Here is a 21,892-nt window from a genome sequence, read left to right on the forward strand (position 1 = left end):
AGCTGCCAACAGCACACCATCCATCTCACTATCCTACTCCCCCTTAGCCTTACTAACCATCCCACCTTCTCGTTTGCCGATCCGCCAGAGCACCTCGGGACCAACTCTGTTGGTGACGGTGCAAATCCCTTTAACATTTAACCCTCTCCCATCAAATTAATAATGTATCAAAATCCTGTCACTACCCTAACAAGCTCCTAAGCCGACCAACATACTAACCACTATTATGTCCACTGTTAAGGATTTGGTATAGTCCAATCTCAACATATCCGGGTACACCAGCATACCAAACTCAAACGCTGCTGCCAGACTCCTTGCACTGGGACACCAAGATCACATCTCCCCCATTCTCTGCACTCTCCACTGGCTCGCTGTTGGACAAAGGGCCCAGCATAATTACACCCTACCACACCCAAGGTCAAGGCCTGCCCTCTTTCTAATGATTCCAGTCAGCCTCAGTAGGGCTATTTTACTGCAAGATATATCCTGACCTACATCCAGTATCCTGCCAAGACTACAGTCACCAAGGGCATTCAACAGACAAGCGCTTTGAGATCATCCCATTGATATAGGACAGTATATAAATGCCAAATAACATAACAAGGGAAACCCAACACATTGCTACATGCACCGTTTACCCCAATGTAGCACCACTTAAAATGCAAAGCCCTACCACCATTATCGATCACAGGGACCCGACAGGAAATACTATCGAAGAATTATATACTGCATTACCATTAAACTCCCCCTGGCACCCTACCACAATCTGAATGACACATGGCCTAGGAAGATAAGTTTGTTTTGTCCATCTGTCTTCCCTTGTTGCATCTAGAAACACTTGTGTACAGTCCCATTATAAATGACACATTACAGGTAGAGCAGTTTAATGATATGGTGGAAAAAGTGTCAGCCCAGCAACTGTTTTATTTACTGTAAAATAGCAGTTTCAGAACTTTATTTTTGAAAAACAGAAGCCATTTAGCGTTTTCCACCAACACGAGGAGCTTGAGTCTTCATAGGCTTGGCAAACTTTTGTTTGGGTGCAGACTTTGAAGGAGCCTAAAAGACAAAAATATTAACATTCAATCTACGATAGAAAAGGATCAGCATGGAAAAATCAAAGTCCAATTGTATCGTAATACTTTACATGCCATGCGTTAGTAGTTAAAAGTCAGTTACTTACCTTGAACCAGTATCATAGCAAGCCTTGTAGTGGCTAGAACCAGACCTCTTTCAAACACCTTCAGACATTGCTTGTTATCTAATTCGGTTATACATTCGTATACATCGGACTGTTGCCACATGTGTGGTGGCAGATCGGCAGGGGTGCAAGAGCTGTGATGTTGGCAGCTTCAATTCAGGGACATCGTTCATGGAACGCAAGCATTTGTTGGTATTCGCCATGTGGTGATGGGCAACACAGCCCGTATCAGCTACTTTTACTCCCTGAAAATCCCCAATACTCATAAAAGTGAGTAAAAATACTCCCTATAAAAGTAGAACAGATTGGTGCTTGTCTCCATGCTTTCACCCAGAGCTAAGCTGATGTTTGGAACCACATGTAGCACCATAGAAGGCACAAGTTACTATCATTGTCCAGCATTGATTCACATGCTCATGAATATTCCGTCATCAGGCCAGACATCCTCAAAAAAGAAACAGTTTCACTTTCAAACCGTCTTTCTCCTCTAACCCAATCACTGTTCCCCTGGGTCATACTGCCCCCAGCCAATGACAGTCCTCTCCCTAAGCCCCTCCTTTGGCAGCCATCGGTCAGATTTGATAAGTGGCAGTATGACCAAGAGCAGCCACAGGGGGGGGGGGTAGGATGGAGTGTTTGCATGTGACTCCATGCTGGAGAAGACATGCATTACTCACTGTAATAGCATTTCCGATTCCATCTGCTTAGATTAACATGCAGTGCATATGTTCCGACATCCAGTGGTAACCGCAGAGTATTGCATCTCGTCTTTCGGGGACCGAAAGGGGACGTCGGCATAGGCGTGTTTAACACTATCCCTATCCTGTAATGTACCCTAAATCCCTCACACGCTGAGGTCCCTCCGATTGTATTTTTTCTGCTATGAGGGAAGCCCAAGGCTATTCTGAGTACATGAAGAGAGAAAGTAGTAAGATGTCCATGTTCCTTCCACCCCGAGCGGGGAGGCAAGGAGGGCGCATGTGAATCTAAGCACATACAATCAGAAATGCTATTACGGTGAGCAATGGAGGTCTTCTGATGCTTGTTAATCTGCCATGAAAGCCCCAGTGCCCCGAGTAGTGTGCTCTAGGCTTGAAAGGCAGTTCTCTTAGCAAGAGTAACAGTGTGATGCATTTGACAATACACCTTGAGATAGCCGATTTAGAGACGGGATTCCCTTTCTCTGCCAGCTGCCGTCGTTCCTCAGTGGTTTCGTTCTTTCCAGGTAGAACATACCACATTTAGATCCCATCCAGGAGCTGGGTGAGAAATGGGGGGGTGGATTCTCTTAACCACTTCCATAAAGGCCTTAATAACTGGTATTTTCCATCATGACACTTTGTTGTGACATGGTAGTCTGAGGGAGCAGCAAGATGAACCTTTAGGGAATTGACTAGTCCTGACATTTCCAGCAGATGACCACATGGGGGCCCACCAGTCTCATGGTAACTGGTTCCTGGTGCATCTTGTGCACTATCTTGTAGATCAGGGGAGGAGGAGCGGATGGGAGGGGTGGGGGGGGGCTGGAGCGTAGACATTTCCCTGACCATGCTATCAAGAGTCGGTTCCCCTTGGAGCGGTTCTGGGGATACTTTTAAGTGTAGTCCTGCACTGAGCGTTCTCCTGAGTAGCAGACAGACCAATCTCTGGGAAGCCCCATTCTGCAAAGACGTTGAAGACTATGTCTTTGTGTAGATGCCATTTGTATTCGAAGGGCAGTGGGAAATCTCTGCTGAGCACATCTGCCAGAAGACTGCGTTCTCCTGGAACGTGTTGGGACAACAGAAACTTGTGTTTGAGAGCCCACATCCAAATGTTTTGGGACAGCTTGGTTAGCCCTGGAGTGTGTGCCCCCTTGGTAGTATATGGCTGTGGTGCTGTGTCAGGACCAGAACTGTCTTTCCTTGTAGTTGAGTCTGAAAGGCTATTAGTGCCTTGAACACTGCTAATGGCTCTAACAGATTTATATGGAACGAGTTACTTACCTGTAACTGTTCTAACTTAACTCTCCAGCATGGGTCTGGCATGGATTCACATGCTCATGAATATTCCGTCAGGGTGGGAAATTGTTTGGTTATTAGGGGAAAGAAAGTTCAGAAACAATCACTGGTCTCTGGGTCATACTGCCCCGAGCCAATGACTGCCCTCTACCCAAGCCCCTCTGGCAGCCATCTTCAGATTGGGTAGCACGTAAAGTGGCAGTAGGACCAAGAGAAGAGCCGCAGAGGGGTAGGCGGGAGGGTTCGCATGTAAATCCATGCCAGACCCATGCTGGAGAACAGTTACAGGTAAGTAACTTGTTCCTTCTCCAGCATGGGGTCTGGCATGGATTCACATGCTCATCAATAAAAGAATACATAGCAGTAAACATGCAACCACGGGAGGTGGCAAGGCTCAACATTAAGCATTTCCACAACGCAACATTAAACATCTCTTACCTGCTCACCAGGCTCACCTTCAAGCAACAGGTTGCGCAGCACTGCTTGGCCAAGGCAGGGGCACACCAGACAGGAACGCCGCAGTTGCAGCAATTGTACTGGTTGAATGGGCTCGGAGGGCCAGGCAACGGTCGGTTTGCCAACCGATGACAGTGCATGATGCAGTCGGAAAGCCACCTGGAAATTGAAGCCTTGTAGAGGGCCTTCCCTTGGTTAACAGGTCCAAAGTTCAGACCGCTGTGATGTCTTCCGAAAACTGCAGTCCACGTAGAACTTGAGCGCTCTAGCCACATTTAGCAAGTGCAAAGTCCTCTCAGCCAGCGACAAGAAGAGTAACACCAAGGGCTTGTTGAGATGGAAGTCAGACGGCACCTTGGGCATGAAAGCGGGGTGCGTCCTCAGCACGACCCTCGTTCTGCGGAACGTCGAGTACGGTGGCTTACAGGAGAGGGCCTGGATCTCTCCCACTCGTGCGGAGGTGAGGGCCACCAGAAACGCAGTCTTCCAGGATAGGAATTTCAGAGGCGCCGAAAGCAGAGGCTTGAACGGGGGACCCATGAGCCTAGTCAGCAACACATTGAGCTCCCACACTGGGGCAGGAGCCTTCACCGGCAGGAACGAGCGGAAAAGTCCTTTCATGAACTCCTTAACCAGGCGATGCGACCAGTGACGAACACCCTGGAGTTCTGGTGTAGCAGGAGATAGCCACCAAATGGATCTTGATAGAAGCGTGTGCTAGCCCCACCTTGGCCAGCGACGGCAAATACGGGAGCACTTGAGGGCTGTAATCCATAGAGGGTTTATCTTCTGTGCACTGCACCAGACAGTGGACCTCTTCCATTTGTGTCCGTAGCACTTAAGAGTCGAAGCCCAAGCCTTGGCAAGTACCTGCCTGCAGTCCGCCGGGATCTCGTATCCTCTTAACTCTAGCGCTGGAGGAGCCAGGCCTGCAGGTTTAGCCACCCCAGGTCCCGATGCAGAATTTCACCTCCTTCCCTGCCGAGAAGATCTGCTTCTGCCGGAAGCTTGACTGGATGGGATGCTGACATGTCCAGAAGGTCCGGGTACCAAATCTGCCTCAGCCACGCTGGTGTGATGAGGATCATCCTGCACCGGGACCGTTGACTGGTCGCAGAAGCAACGGTGGGAACGCATAGAGAAACTGGCCGCCCCGGGGGAATGAAAACGCATCCCCCATGCTCCCCCGGGTGGGAAAACCTGCTGAAGAACCTGCAGCACTGGTGTTCTTCGCCGTCACAAACTGATCGATCTGATGATTGCCCCATCATCGAAACAGTAGGTCCACCTGATCTTGCCGAAGTTCCCACTTATGGCAGGAGAGCAACTCCCTGCGGAGTGAGTCTGCGACAGGGTTCTTCACTCCTGCTAGATCAAAGTGTACCAGGAACATCTTCTGGGCGATGGCCCAGTGCCAAAGGTCCTGCGCTTTCTTGGAGAGGGCTGGTGCCCCCCTGTTTCCAAATGTAGAACATTGTGGTGGTGTTGTCGGTGAAGACCTGCACCACCTTGCCCTTGAAACACAGGAGACTTGAGGGCCCAAGACACAGCTCGGAGCTCCAGAACGTTGATGTGCTACGATCGCTCCTCTGGGAGCCACAGACTTCTTGCGTGGAGATTTCTGGTATGTGCGCCCCATCCCTCCAAGGAGGCATCCACCGTCGGTCTCCTGATGCGCTGGGGTTTGAAAGTCCGTGCCCGCCGCGAGATGTACGTGGACACCGCACCACTGAATGGCTCGACAGAATGTCTTGTTGAGGGCGATCTTGTCCTCCAAGCTTCCTGCCACTTGCATCCACCGGGTATCAAACTCTTGCAGTGGCCGCCTCTGCAGCCTGCACAGCCGAACGAGGTAGATGCATGACAACATGCCGAGCAGGGACTTGATGGACCTCACCCTGGCAACTTCCATGTCAACAACCGTTGTACCTTGCCCAGGAAGTCCTTTATCCTGTCCTCCAACGGTGAAGCTCAGCGCACCACCGTGTGGAGTCCGGCTCCCAGGAATCGAGCAGAGCGTCCTGGAATGGCTCCAAGTAGGACTTCATATAGTTTATCGAGAACCCCAGTTCCGTGAGCAGGCGGACAGTCCTAGCTGCGAGTGCGACGGCAAGTTCCCTTGACTTCGCCCGGACGAGCCAATCATCCAGATAGGGGTAGACGTGGATCCCTGCAGGCGCAGTCGCGCCGCCAGGCACTTGGTGAAGACCCTTGGGGCCGACTTCAGACTGAAGGGAAGGGCCTTGAATTGGTAGTGCCACCTTGTAACACGAAGCGCAGAAACTGTCAATGCCCCTTGTGTATGGGGATGTGGAAGTAAGCATCTTCCAGAACCCGCGACAACAGGAACTCTCCTTCCTCCAGCTGTCCCAGCACGTGCTGAAGGGTGACATCCGGAACTTCTGGGATTTATGTATTTGTTAAGGCAGCGATCTAAAATGGGCCGCCAACCGCTGGTCTTTCGGACGAGGAGGTCTCCTCTTAACTGGTGGCTCCTCCAATGGTCCAGGCACCGGATCGCCAGTCGGCATGGGCAGCCTTGTCCTCATCTCCGTGCACAGGATGTGCAGAGCTTGTAGGTGGTCTTCCGGTTGCGATGGGAGTGGCCTGGAGTCTGGATCCTCCCCGTGCTGCCGTTCCTCTTCAGTTCCCTCGTCACTCTCCCCATCCCCCTCGTCGGTGTCTTCCCCGTAGGGCCTGGCCTCGACGCCCTTCTCAGGCACTGTCAGGCCCGAAAGCTCCTCAGAAGAGATCCAAGTCTAGCTAGTCCACTACACCTCCCCACCCTTCTTGGCCATGGGCGACGGTCTCGGGGAGATGGGCGGCGTCTTTACAATGCGCACAAATGATGATTCTCTCTGGGCAGGCAGAGAAACTCATTTTGGTGGATGCCTCCTGGGAACCCGCATCCAACAGGGATGGCACCACTCCCTCAATAGACGTTTTGGCCTGGTGAACTTGGGCCAACACGACCTTAGGAGTGTCTCACCGGGGGGGGGGGGGGGCGGGTACAGCACCTCGATCCCATTGGCTTTCTCCGTCAGACGATCGGGCCTTCTCCCGAAGCTTACCTGGTTGCTCAGACTTCCTTCACTTTGCTGAAACGGAGCATTGGCTTGCGGTTTATTGTGTTGGCGAAGCTGCGCCCAGGCTGGCTGCCAAGGAGCCTGTACCCACGGCGCTCATGGTGCCTGCGGACTCAGTGCTTTGCCTTTTGCTTGGCCCCTGTCGCCAGAGCGCCCTCAAAGATCTCAGAAGACCGCTCAGATTTTCTCTAGGGGAGACGTACATTGCCGGGGCTCACCTGCCACCGGGTTCCTTGTCTCCAGCCACTCAGCGAGCAGTTTGTGACGGTCCTTCATGGTGCGGGAGGACATGTCGTTGCAGAACGCACAGGCCTCCTTCACGTGCTATTTGTCTGAGTGTAGGCAGTTAAGGCACTGGAGTGCCCATCCTCCTTGAAGACGTTCTGTAGTCCACATCGGTGGCGAGTCTCCTTGGTCTTCGGCCATGTCCATGCGGTGTAGGCCTCAAGGATCTTCTGGAATCCTCCAAGTGAAGTGAGGGCATAGAAGTTTCCGAAAACGGGTCCCCATCAATCGGATGATGAATCAGTGGAGCTTGAGGCTCAATTGACCAACAAAAAAAATGGAGAAAAATTCTCTGAAAAAACACCAATACGCAGTAGAAGCTCGAGAGCTATAGCCCGAAGACTCCCAACACTTGAAGGTGTGGAAAAAATCTGAAGATGGCTGCCAGAGGAGGGGCTTAGGTAGAGGGTAGTCATTGTCTGGGGCAGTATGACCCAGAGACCAGTGATTGGTTATTAGGGGAAAGACAGCGATTTTTCTTTACCGAGGATTCCCAGCCCAACGGTGAATATTCATGAGCATGTGAATCCATGCCAGACCCCACGCTGGAGAAAAAGACATTCCACAAGCTGCGGTCAGAGCAAATCCTGAATGGGGTGTGGGGGGGGGGGGGGCATTTGCATCCTTGGTCCACTCGGGTTAGGCCTAAAGAATCTTCTGAAGCCTCCACAAAGAAACGCAACAAAATTCACCCTTGAGGGGCGTTGAAGAATCCAAAAAACAGGTCCCGAAGGTTCTGAGCCAGGCTCAGAGATCGCATCTTCTCCAGTATGCCAGCAGGCTTTGCCACAGAGGAGGCTTCCCACCTAGGAGGTAGGGACACCTTTGTCGCAGTAGGTGTGACCTTCATGGGGTCAGTCCCTTTGGTCTTCGAGAGAAGCTGCCACCCGCTCAATCGTTGACGAAGACTTCTCTCCTGCGCCACCATGGCCATCTTGGGCAGGTCGGCCACCTTCTCCTCCGTCCTTGGCCTCTCCGGCTGCTTAGCCGGGTTGGGCTATTTCCTTTTGATGAGGAGCTCGCTGGCGATGGAGCCTGCGTTGTTAACCGCACCCTGCCCATCGCGGGACAAGCTTACACAGCGACCCCAAGGCATCAGGGTTCCGGTGCCTGCCTTGGGCCCCCACGGATGGAACACCCTCAAAGGACTTAAAAGCCCCACCCTCCTAGGATCAAGCAGTCCTGGGTGAGGCATGACCATGCTCTGGGGACAGGGCAGAGGCCTTGGCGTTTAGCCACATCGCCAGTGTTCATAATTTTCTTGGAGAAGCTGAGACAGATCTTGCACTCTCCCTCCTTGTGGTCCGGGTGAAGACAGGCATGGAGGTGTTCATCCTCTACAAACATGTTCTGTAGCCCGAATCAGATGAAGGGCCTTAAAAGCGACCTTCCTTCTCCTCCATCGGAGGTGCAGAGTAGGCCCGATGGCGTGCTGGTAACTAAATGACCCCCACCCTTAAGGGATGCTGAAATTCACAAACAGATCCCCACTGTCGTCAGATGGAGAGAAAAGCACAGCAAAAATAGGAACTGTCAGAAAAAAAGTAGATTTATCTCACGAAGCAAACCGAGGACTCCAACACTGAAACATGCAGTAACAATCTGAATATGGCTGCCATAGGAGGGTCTTCGGGAGAGGATCGTCACTGGCTGGGGCAGAGGACAGGGATTGATAGAGACAAAAAAGATATGCAAAGAATAAAAAGACTTGGTTCTCTGAAGAACAGAAAACAAAAATTGGTTTTGAAGAAATAGTTATGTTTGGAAACGTGAACTTAACCCAGTTACACTAACCTTATATAAGAAAGCTGTCTTGGACTATAAAAATGATATACTTCTGGCTAAGAGAAACTTACATCACTTGCATAAGTAATGCAGTTTCCAATACCAAAGAATTGTTTACAATATTAAAGGAACAGGAAATCACACCTGCTCGGGCTTAGAGGAAATAAAAGACAAGGACTGGTGTCAACTTAGCCAAGACGGTCTGCAAAAGAAGTTGCATAATATCCGAGCAACTATGTTGGGGAAAAAGATGAATTCCGCCTCTCTGGATATTACGCCACCGAAGGTATTTAACAGAAACTCAGATATCGCTATTTTTAAACTTTCATCCAATAACCGAAATGGAACTTGAAAATATAGGACAGATGAAACCACCAGTGTAGAGGCGATGCTTGTGCATCCACGATAATCAAATCTGTGCTCCATCCATAGTTAAAGCAATCTGCACTTCGTTAACGCCTCACTTGAGGGGCTACTGCCATTGGAATTTAAACAAACTAAAGTTACAGGGCTGCCGAGATAATCCATTGAATTTTCGCCCCATCTCCAACACTGCATTTTTATTAAAAATTGATAGGGTGGTTTACCAAATTGTTCAACACTTGAATCTGTATCCTCTATTGCATTCTGAATCAGGTTTTAGAAAATTTGGAACTGAAAACTCTTCTGGAGCTTAAATCCAGGCTACTAAAAAATGGACAAGAGCGGGCTCTCACTGATCATATCCTTGGATCAGTCTGCAGCCTTCGACTTAATCGAACATTCCATATTAAACACAAGGCTTAAGTGGCTAATTTTTCCAACCAGGCTGCTGCTTGGATCACGTCATTTTAGCACACAGGCACAGTAGTGTCTGCTCTGATATTGCGGAAGCCGATTCAATCCTTGTTCTCTTTGGAGTTCCACAGGGGGCTAGTACCTCACCATGTATTTACAATCTATTTATGGCACCTCTTTTCTACATGGTGGAGCAGGAGGGTGTAATTTTTTTCTTACTCAGATGACACCGATGTGTGGTTCACCTAACAGGCTCCCATGAACTGGATGAGCTCGAAGTTAACAGAATCTTTAGCCGGATTGAAAACTGGCTGCTGAATAATTATTTGGCACTGAATAGGGCCAAGACTGAGTTAATGATTGTTGGCCCCCCACCACATTCTCTGAAGGTCCTTAATCATGCCTACAGCTCTTTCAAGCTAGGAGATATTATATGCCCACTTCAAAAAAAAATATTGTGAGTCATTCTTGATCAGTCACTCAATATGAAAGCGCATGTGTTATCGGTTGGGTCTTCCTCGGTTTATTATGTTAAACTTGTTGGCCTCTCATATCACAGAAAAGCGCTGAAACCATTGCAAGAGCGATAATAGAGGGGGGGCAAAGCTGAACTATTGTTGTAGCCTATTAGGTACCTGCAAGCTAGCCATACAGACACTACAACAGGTTCAGAACTGGGCTGTGAGTTTTAGTGGGGCTATCAAGGCGCAAACTTGTCTCAGATGCCAAGCGGGGGCTTCACTGGTTGCCAGAAGAGTCCAGAATTAAATTTAGAACCCTGGTTATAACGTAGTGTAGAATTCAAATGATGCCTCCATATCTTCCATGCCACATCAAAGAAAGTAAACACCAGACCATTAAGGTCTGGTTCGTACAATCTTCTGGAGCAACTTAGACCAAAAACATCGAAGGCGTAGAATGGGGCTTTTGCTTATAAAGCTCCCATATTATGGAACCAACTTCCAGATCATCTGCGCAAACAAACTCCTGACAACATTCAAGCAAGACCTCAAAACCTCTTCTCTCGAGTACGCCTCAAGGGACAGCACTATTTTGGAAATACATTTCCAGCTGGTTTTAATCCTTTTACCCTTTTAGATGGGCTCTTTTACATTAAAATAAGTATCTTTATTCGTTGTCTGTCTTGTACCTCTGTTAGCGCCTTTATGCCTACGGGCCCATAGAGCGTTATATAAATGTGTGAAAGTGACACTTTTCTTCTACAGGGGATTCCCAGCTTGATGACAAGGAATATTCATGAGCATGTGAATCCATGACAGACCCCATGCTGGAGAAGGTTAGTGTCACTAAACCGCAATGCTCTCCTTGGCATGTAGCTAAGGAGAGACTGTTTTGAACTGTATTCTAGCAGCCACAGGCAGTCAGTGCAGTTCTTTTCTGGCTTCCGAGATATGGGCTCTATAAGGGATATTTCTCACAAAGTGCACTGCCTTGTTCTGCACTACTTGAAGTTAATGAATGCTACCTTTGCTAGCATCAGCCAAATGGGAATTACAATAGTCAATCCTATGCAAGAAAGTCGCTTTGGCTAAGATTTCATAGTTGGAGACACTACTAAGTCACAGATGGCACTGAATTTTTAACAAACAGCAAGAATATGCTTCAATTAAACATTTAACAGTAGGTTCCTTAAAACAAAAGACTCTACCTTTGCAGTTGAGGTTGTAGTTTTCTTGGTTGCAGCTTTCGCCTTTTTGGCTTCCTTGGCAGCCCTAGAAAAATCAAACATGTAAGAATGAATCTCACTGTTTTAGTGACCCCACTGGCAAAAGATGTTGCTCCAGTTTCTATATCTGATAAGTTACCCCGTTCTTCTGATCCAATTGTATGGTTCTTACCTATGCCATTGGCAAATTGTGTTTAAAGGTAACAGTTGTCCAAACACAGAAGCATTTAATTTTTTTTTAAAAGCAAACACTTCCTTGTGGTCATCCACCTGGAAATTATTGATTAAGTGGAAAACAGTGTTTAAGAATATCAAGTCTTTTACATTAGACAAAATGTGGTGAATAAAAGAAACTACTGAAGGCTTGCAGGAACAATGGGGTGTGGTGCATTTTTAAGCACATTAGGTCAACACATGGTCACAAATGGGAGCATTTGAAGACCACTTACAGAAATGTTCCTGCGATATATGGGAGAACTTTCCATTACAATTAAGGAACATGTTACTTACCTGTAACTATTGTTCTCCAGCATGGAGAAGGCATGGATTCACATGCTCATGAATATTCCCAGTCATCAGGCCGGGAATCCTCGGTAAACAGTACTTACAAACTATTTCTCCTCTAAACCAATCACTGAGCTCTGGGTCATACTGTATCCAGCCAATGACTGCCCTCTCCCTAAACCCCTCATTTGGCAGCCATCCCCACATTTAGTAGCACGTAAAGTGGCATGAGAACAATAGTTACAAGTACTGGTTCCTTCTCCAGTATGGCGCCTGGCATGGCTTCACATGCTCATGAATAAACATTAGACAACCATGGGAGGTGACAAGGCTCATCAGAAGCAAATACCCTTACCCCCGGAGCAAGCTCACTTTCAAGCAAACAGGTTGCTTAGTACTGCTTGGCAGACCCTGGACTCCTCTGGAATCCCTGTCGATGCAGTAGAATCATGTGAAGGTATGCATGGACCTCCACATAGCAGCCCTGCAGAAGTTTAGCAGGGGCACACCAGACAGGAACGCTGCCACAGCTTGTACCACAGCTCCCAGTCGTACCTGGCCAGGATAGCTAAAGCGTTCACCACCTTGACTGTCATCGCTGAGTAGAGGACCCTTCTACCAATGGCATCCAACTTCTTCCCCTTGTTGTCCGGGGGAACAGAGGACAACAGGTTGGATGATTACTTCTTCCATACAGCCGAGACCAGAGTCTGGTGATGGCTGTGACCGCAGACTCTCCTCCGGCATGAGCTGAAAGAGTTCCAATGTGCAGGTGACCATGGAGTGGAAGGGGCCCGCTTTGTCCGGGGGAGAAACCCTTGGATGCGGAGAGATGCCATCTGTGTTGTCGTCATAGTGTCTGTCCCTGTATCCCTAGGTGTGGTGTGGAGGGTACCAGCGGCTGGAGTGGAAGTGTAGGGTGCCTCTTCCTTTGGCGGCGGTGGCCCGGATGTCAATGGGGTCGTCTCCAGTGGTGCGGTCATCTTCTGTAACGCGGTCTAGCGTGTGGAGTGTCAAGCAAATCATGCAACAGATCTCTGGGAGTTGCCTGGTGAGTATGGTTGCTGGGTCCAGTGCCTATGAGGTCATCTCTGCAGACACCCCAGGGGAACCACCTCCTCAATGTTCCTGTCATCCTAACGTCTTACAGGATGAGGACGGAACCCCTCGTCAGAATATCCGTGCCCTGCAGTTCTACACTCCTCCCCACCCCCCCTTTTGAGTCCTGAGGGGTCAGTCTTTTCCACTGGTTTGGCTGAAGCCTTCCACCTGGGAGGAAGAGCCACCGTAGGGGTACCCTGGACCGTTTCAGCCCTTTTTGCCTTCAAAGGGGCAGTGCCACCAGCGCAATACAGGACGATTTAGCCTGTATCACCTGGGCCTTCACGTGCAGGTCTGACACCTTTGTCCTGTTGTCCGACCCTCTCCGGTTTCTCCCACAGATTCCCCGGGGTAGTTGACTCTCCGAAGAACTGGAGCGATGGCTGGAGACTGAGGCCGATTGAGTGGATTAACACGGCCTGGCAGTCGCAGGACCTGCTTGCGCAGCAACCAACTTGCAGTGCTTTGCCTTTGGGCCCCAACGGATCGAGCGCCCTCAAAGGACTTAGGAGCCCACTCTGACTGGCTGGATCCGATAAGGCATGCCCCTGTGAACCACATGGAGTAAAGGCCTTGTGCCAGACCGCCAGTCTGGTGTGCCTATTCTTCATAGTGCACTTGGTAAAGTCACGACAGATCTCGCAATCCTCCTTATACGTCAGGTGAAGACAATAAAAGGTACTAGGAATGCTTGTCCTCCATGAAAACATTCTGCAAACTGCAGCTGGTGCAGAGCTTGAAGAGGGAAGTCCTGTCCTTTTCAGACATCGGGCCTGCAATCGGTGCGGCATGCGGTGCAGGCCCGATGGCCTTCTGGAAACTAGGAGTGATGAAAGATGCTGAAAAACAGATCCCCATTAGTCAGATGAATAAACGAGAGCACACGGGCTGGGAAAAAAAGGGGGTGGTTCCTAGCAACGAAAAGCACAAAAAACACAAAGCTCCAAGAGCGAAACACGAGGACTCCCAACACTTGAACGTACAGTAAAATTCTGAAGATGGCTGCCAGAGGAGGGGCTTAGGAAGAGGGAAGTCATTGGCTGGGGCAGTATGATCCACAGCTCAGTGATTGTTTTATAGGAGAAAGACAGTTTGTAAACAAAAGTGAAACTTTTTCCCGAGGATTCCCAGCCTGACTGGGAATATTTATGATCATGTAAATCCATGCCAGACCATGCTGGACAACATTGGCTCTCTTGCCCCCGCTCTCGCTGACTTGTGCAATCACTCTGGTCACTGGATCTTTCTCCCCTTAAGCACTTCCTTGTGCGCCCACTCCGGAAAACATCCTCTGACCCTACCTTCCCTGCCAGCTATAGCCCCATCTCCATCACCCCCACTTCCCGGGGAAGCTTGCATCTCTGAAGCCATCATCCTTCTCGATCTCTCTGCATTTGACAGTAATTCATCCCATCCTCATACAAAAAAGGCTCCACGATACACTTGGTATTTCGGAACAGGCACAGATTGGCACTTTTTCCAAGTCATACTGGGCCCCTTCTCTTCTACTTCCATCTCCACCTGTGGTGTCCCCCCAGGCCTCTAACATCTACCTTGCACACCTCATCGCCCCCTCTTCTTGAACTTAAGCAGACAACTCTTCAGACTCCTTGCTGACCCTCTTGCACCCTCCCTCATCCCAGACGGCCTATCTGCCATCCAGTCCTGGTGCACCTCCAATGATGTGTGCCTCATGCCTGTAAAACTGAGATCCTTCATTGGGACCCCTTCTGCCCCTCACTCTGGCCTTCCTCCTTGGACGCTCCCCTGCACCTTGAAGCCAGAGTCATCTTCCACTCCTCTCCCTCCTAGTAGTACAACTATCAGCTCTTCCTTTTCTCACTTTCCCCCAGAAGCTCAATGTTACTCAAACCCTGGTTCGCTCTGGACTACTTTAACAGCCTCCTCCTGAATCTCCCCGCCACTCTGCGACACCCCTCCAGCTTATCCAGACTAGGGCAGCAAGACTTACCCTTGGCCTTGAGCACAGGGACCGCATCTCCTGCACAAAAGTCTCCACCGGCTCCCGGTTGCTGCACGGATTAAATTCAAATCCCTCCGCAACATCCACAAGGCTATTGGGCCCCAGGGACCACACTATCTTAACTTACCAACTACTCTCCCCCTAGACCACGCTCCTCTAGCACCAAATGCATGTAGAACACTTTGCTAAATTGAGGGAGGGAGGCTGGGTTGCTTTCCATCTGCTGGCTCCCTTCTTTGGAATAGCCTTCCCCTGCGTCTTGAGAAGGATCTTCTCGAATGCCGGAAGCTCTTCAAGACCTCTTTTCCTCCTCAGCCCCCCCGCCACCACTCAGCTAATTCCAGTTGCTGAATCGGTGTCCTCGCCCTTACGCACACAGGGCCTTGACCTCACACCAATTCTTCCCAGCTCCTGTCTATCCACAGCACTTGGCATCTGCACACCCTCGGCTCAGGGCTTGCACATATACCTCCCTCGGCCCAGGCCATGTAGCACTCCACATTCTGAGCTCTTATATGGCTCACTCGAAGCCCGGACTCCCAGCACTTACCCCTGCGTGTCTCCTTTCTGCACTTGCATGTTTTAAATACTCAAAAGGCATAGAGTAGGTGCGTCCCTCTCCCCCCCTCTGCTCTTAAATATTGTGTTGCAATGTAGGTTACCACTGGATGTCGGACTATATGCACAGCATGTGATTCTAAGCAGATTAACAAGCATCAAAAAGTACTTTACTCCCTTGTAAACCCCTTTTTCTACATTCTGAACTAATTGTCACATCCATAGGAACACTTCCTAACTTTCCCAATTTAAGAAGGTACTTAGTGACCATGTGGGCACAAGGCCCCTTTCAAATTAGGCTTGGACTTTTAAAGTTAAGGCTCCCAATTGCGTAACTATTATCAGGTATTGGAGTAAACTGTATGCATTGCACTGGCCTGAGACTGAACGGCATATATTACAAGATTCACATACTTTGCATAGGCCGACTGGTAGGTGCATGACTTGAAGTTCAAAAAGGGGACGTCAACTGGCCATATTGTAATACTATCCCTAGTGTGATGTGTACTGTACTGATGGTCATTCACATGTTGAGGTCCCTCAGATTGTTACTTTTCTGACATGTAAATTTAAGCAGCTACAAGCAAGCATCAGAAATACAATGCATGTCTTCAGAGGCTTATGGATCTACTAGTGGCTTGTCCCACTTGTGAGTTCTGCCTTGAAGAGAAGATGTAAAGTTACCTCGAGTTGTGTGCCCCAAGCGTGAATGGTGAAGTTTACTTGGATAGAGAATAGCATAAATTGTACAATCCATTTAGAGATAACCAACTTGGAGATGACAGCCCTTCCTACATCTATAGTGTATGAAGGCCTTTTCAGTTGAATGAGTGGGCTTTGGGAAGAAAGCTGGCAGTTCTATGAATTGTGCATGTATTTGTAGAACCACTGTCATTGTGATTAACTTTTATGGGAATCCTGTCTCGGATAGCTCAGGGGCAATGTGCTCACCTTGGAAGCAAGACGATGCATTTGATCCCCAGGTCCGCGCTTGGAAACCTGTGGTTATTAGGCACGATATAAATATCATCCAATTACAAACTACAAATGGGTACCGAACTGAGGGCTTGCAGTTCACAAAGTGATAGCTATGAGAAATGCACTCTTGTAAGTAAGATGCTTCCGGTTTCATGCAGTGGCTCAAAAGGGTGACCCAAGAGTTTTAAAAGTACAGTATTCAGTCTTAACCCCTCCCATAAATGATTTAATTGCTGGAACTTTAAAGACACTTGACTTTGAGAAGTGGTGTATGCGGGAGTGCTGCAAGATGAACTAAGGGAATTAAACAGTAACACCAAGTCTAGCAGGTAAAGAACTATGTGCAATGGCGAGCAGTCAATAGGACTGATGTTGCATGTTCCTGCACCAAATGACAAAGCATTTCCACTTGTTGAAGTAGCATGGCTTGCACACTTCTTGTGGCAGGTTTAAATGTCCAAATTCCGACTTCAGGAGCCAAGCTGCCAAGTTCAGTGTTTGAAGACATGGGTGAAGTGTTGCTCCCCGATCCTGGGACAGCATGTTGAATGGGGATGGAAGTTTGACTGGTGGGCAAAGGGATATCTTGAGCAGGTGCAAGAACCACATTAGCGCTACTAGAATAAGTAGCACTGATTCCTGTTTCATCTTGTGGACTATTTAGTTGTGATCTATATGATCACTGCGCCACCCATAATGTCAACTTTCAAAATGCAGACTTCATTACAGCGCTGTGATCACTATGCAATGCATCCCCTCCACATTTATCTTTTTGGTGGCACACCTGTGTGCTGCCGCCTCCATCCCTGCAGCGTCCATTCTCTCCCACAATGGTCAGAAATGGCGCTGTAGGCTCCCTTTTCACTTTCTTCATTGTTCACCCAACCTCCCTCCACACCGCTACCATCTAATGGATACGGGGACATCCCTGCAACCCCGGCCCCCATTGCACCAACTAAGGGTGAGCAGGGGGTTGGGGACACCCCACAGCACCATTGCCCATACCAAGGGGAGCACGGGGACACCCCCACTCTGAAGTGTATGCAACTCTACCTGACCCGTTTATCCCTTGGACCCTTTTTGGGGCTACCTGAAAAACGAAGTATGGACACTGAACGTTCGTGTTGCAAAGAGATCCATGTCTGGCTGACCCCATTCTGCAAAACCATTGCCAAGAACATCCTTGTGTAGCTGTCCTCTGAAGGAAGTTGCATGTTCCTGCTTAGGTTCCTTGGAACATGTGACGAAGTGCCCGTTTGGACAGACCTGGAGTGTCTGCTCTCCTGCCCCCCATTTATTGATGCAATACTGAATGGGAGAACCTTAAAAATGGTAAGGAACAAGTTACTTACATGCTCATGAATACATAGCAGTACACATGCACAACCACGGGAGGTGGCAAGGCTCAACATAGGCATCTCTTACCTCCTCTCCAGGCACACCTTCAAGCGAACAGGTTGCGCAGCACTGCTTGGCCGACTCCACACTCCTCCCTGGAATCCCTGTCAACGCACTAGAATTTCGTGAAGGTGTGCTTCGACCTCCACGTAGCAGCCTTGCAGATGTCGGAATAGGGGGCGAAACCCAGGCAACACCAAGGGCTCGTTTTGATAAGTCAGACAGTACCTTGGGCATGAAGGAAGGGTGCATCCTGAGCACCACCCTCATCTCGTGGAAAGGCAAGTAAGGCGGTTTACAGGAGAGGGCCTTTATCACCCCACTAGTCATGCAGAGGTGATGGCGAAGAGAAAAGCTGTTTTCCATGACAAAAACTTGAGTTGTGCAGAATGCAGATTCTCGAACGGAGGTCCCATGAGTCTAGTAAGCACCACATTGAGTTCCCACGCCGCAGCCTTCACCGGCGGGAATGAGCAGAACAGTTTCTTGATGAATTCCTTGACCAATTGGTGCGACCACAAGGATGGTCGACCTGGTGTAGGGGGAGATGGCCACCAGATGAACCTGGATGGAGGCGTGGGCCAGCCCTGTGGCCAACAGTAGCAAATATCTTAAAATCAATCGAAAAGCCCAAAGCTCCAGCTCCATCTTTCGCCATCCAATGAAGAGTGCACCAAAGTCCAATCAGCCTTTACAGAAAAAGTCGTGAAAGCTAGGGATCCAGTATTGAAGGCCCAAAATGTGTCACCAGCTCAACATGATCCCTCCTTAGAAGCTCCTATTCCCTGCCAACAGGATCCCTTCTACTTAAAAAAGTAGTCACCACAGAGGAAGTACTCAAATAAGTCTAATGAAACCTACCACATGCGCCAAAAAGGTCATCCCACCTAAACTCACCCTCTCCTTATCAAAATAGTGAATGCATCATTACGGGATGGTCACGTTCCAGAAAGAATTAAAGCAGTTAAGGTCACACCCCTAGCAAAAAAGCCGGAGCTAGATCAAAGACCCAAGCAACCCAAGACCAAAAACAAATTGCAATTTATTACTCAAAGTACTCAAAATTGCCACCTCCCAACTTCAAACATATATTAAAGCCAACAATGTATTACACGGTCAGCAATCTGGATTCCGCATAGCCCATAGTATCGAAACAGCTATGTTGGACCTTCAGACCCACATGCTAAGTGTGGTGGAAAAGGGGAACACCAGGCTCCTTATATTGTTAGATCTTAGTGCAGCGTTCGATCTTTTAGACCACAACCAACTCAAGTTTGCACTGGCAAAGGTAGCCAACTGCTCGATTGAAGCAACTAGATGGCTCACATCTTTTATATCAAACAGAAAATCCAGGATACATTGGGGCGACAACTTCTTACGAAGAGGTCGTCAGATGCGGAGCACCTCAAGGGGCTAGCCTGTCCCTGTTGCCCTTTAACTTTTACATCAGATTCCTGTGTTTAGTCCAAGACAAATTGGGAGCCTTTTTCCCCAATTACGCTGACACCCAGCTAGTAGTGGAACTGAGCGGGGACTATGCACTGGATAGCGCACGGGTGAAAGGACTATACAAATCCATCGAGAACTGAAACAACTGGCTGTGTTTAAACGCAAAAAAAGACAGAACTGATATTTGGATCAAATCAAGCCAGAGCCAAACTGGCTAGCCAGTACCAATCCCTTCTAATAATTGACTCTGGTGGCCAACAAAGTAAAAACGCTAGGAATGTACATGGATGCATCCCTGAGCGAAGAAGCTCAAGTCCTTCAACTAAACAGGACCTGCTCCCATCAACTACAGCTCCTCAGAATATGCCCTTATATGAGCAAAGCAAATTGTTCCACAATAGCTATAGCAACTATCCTATCACGGCTGGATTATGGTAATGCCCTTAGGTTAGGTGCCACACAAGGCCTCATTGTCAAGTGCCAAGTAATTTAAAACAGCGCAGTCGGGATCAAAAATAAAACTAGAAAGGAACACAAGGCACCGCCATTGGCTGGTGGAGGACAGAATACTATTCAAATCCCTGACACCAACACATAGATGCATTTACGGGAAGGCTCCAACACATCTTAAAAGTCAATTAGTTACGTATGTGCCAAGACGCGCACTCAGGTCGGAACCCAAGCGCCTAATTAAGACAACCAGGGTGAAGAAAACAAATGGCTTGGGCAAAGCTTTCCACACTAAGGCAGCTACGAAGTGGAACAATCTTCCTCACTATCAAGCTAGACAAGAGCCACACAAGCTTTCGGAAAAAAGACTGCCCTCGTCAAATAAATCACTGCTCACCAGACAACTGAGCACCAGACATAAACCCAACCTCATACTCGATCTAATTGTCCCGTTATTATAGGTTTTGTATCAGTTGTCTTTATGTTAGCGCTCAGATGCTTGCAAGCAATCAGCGCTATAATAAAAATTGAATCACCCGAGGGGCCTTGACCCTCAGTGGGTCGATCTGGGAACTGCACCAAATATCGAATCTCTTCCCACTTGAGTCCGTAGCATTTCAAAGTAGACTATGCTCTAGCCTTGGCGAGAAATTCCTTGCAGTCCGCCGGGAGATCGTAGCCACCGAATTCTAGCGCTGCAGGAGCCAGGACTTCAGGTTCAGAGACCCTGGATCATGGTGAAGGGCGCCTTCTTCCCGGGCGAGAAGATCCACCACCACCGACAGCTTGACTGGTGGTACTGCTGACATGCTGAGAAGGTCCAAGTACCAGATCTGCCTCTGCTAAGGTGGTGCGACAAGATCATCCGGCACCGACACTGAGTAGATTGATGGCTCAAAATAACAGCACCAGAGGTAACGCATACAAAAAGGCCTTCCCAAGGGAATGAGAATGCGCCATGCTCCCCTGCTGGGAAAACCCGCTGGCAAACCCCCCGGCACTTGGTGTTCGTCTCCGCAAACAAGTAGAGCTGAGGATTGATCCATTTGCGGAACAGGTTCTCAGCTAGGTTCTGCCAAAGCTCCCACTCGTGGCACAAGCGAAGTTCCCTGCTCAGAGTCAGCGACTGTTCGACTCCTGCCACATGAAAGGATGAGGAACATCTCCTGAGCGACAGGCCAATAACCCTGCGCTTCTTTGGAAAGTGCTGGTTCCCCCTGCTTTCTGATGAAAATCATGGTGGTATTGTCTGAAGACCCGCACCACCTTGCCCTTGAGGGACGGCAGGAATGATTTGAGGGCCCAAAACACCACCCGTACCTCCAGCACGTTGATGTATAAGGAACAAGTTACTTAACTGTAACGGTTCTCCAGCATGGGTCTGGAATGGATTCACATGCTCATGAATATTCCGTCAGGCTGGGAGTCCTCGGTGTAAAAAAACAGTTTCGTTTCTGACATGTCTCTCTTAGTAGTAACCAATCACTGGTATCTGGGTCATACTGCCCCCAGCCAATGACTGCCCCCTCCCTAGGCCCCTCCCCTGGCAGCCATCCTCAGATTTGGTAGCACGTGAAGTAGCAGTATGACCAAGTGAAGAGCCGCAGAGGGGAAGGAGGGAGGGTTCGCATGTGAATCCATGCTGGAGAACAGTTACAGGTAAGTAACTTGTTCCTTCTCCAGCATGGGGTCTGGCATGGATTCACATGCTCATGAATATAAGAATACATAGCAGTACATATGCACAACCACGGGAGGTGGCAAAAGGCTCAACATTAAGCAACTCTTACCTCCTCACCAGGCCCACCTTCAGGCGAACAGGTTGCGCAGCACTGCTTGGCCGACTCTGGACTGCTCCCTCGAATCCCGGTCGACGCAGTAGAATCTTGCGAAGGTGTGTGTCGACCTCCACGTAGCAGCCCTGCAGATGTCCAGCAGGGGCACACCAGACAAGAACGCCGTAGTAACAGCGATCGCTCTGGTCGAATGGGCTCTCGGATGGCCGGGCAACGGTCGGTTGGCCAACCGATGACAGTCATGATGCAGCCGGAGAGCCATCTGGAAAAGGAAGCCTTCGAGAGCGCCTTCCCTTGGTTCACAGGTTTAAAGTTCAAACAGCTGTGATGTCTTCCGAAAACTCTTCGTTCGGTCCACGTAGAACAAGCGCTCTAGCTACATCCAGCGAGTGCAAAG

At 49.2% G+C, this 21,892-nt stretch overlaps 1 protein-coding gene across 1 annotated transcript in view; it reads right to left on the reverse strand.

Moving 5' to 3' along the window:
- Positions 1-906: 906 nt before the first annotated feature.
- RPL24 (ribosomal protein L24) overlaps positions 907-21,892 on the reverse strand; it is a 94,789-nt gene continuing 73,803 nt past the window's right edge. The window contains exons 5-6 of the mRNA XM_069637313.1: positions 11,260-11,323; positions 907-1,059 (exon numbers count right to left, since the gene is read on the reverse strand). Coding sequence (XP_069493414.1) covers positions 979-1,059; positions 11,260-11,323 — 145 coding nt within the window. The 3' untranslated portion in view covers positions 907-978. The remainder of the gene's footprint in view (positions 1,060-11,259; positions 11,324-21,892) is intronic.

The sequence above is a fragment of the Ambystoma mexicanum genome, chromosome 7p (assembly GCF_040938575.1).
Source record: "Ambystoma mexicanum isolate Mex_15411 chromosome 7p, UKY_AmexF1_1, whole genome shotgun sequence".
Taxonomy (NCBI): Eukaryota; Metazoa; Chordata; class Amphibia; order Caudata; family Ambystomatidae; genus Ambystoma; species Ambystoma mexicanum.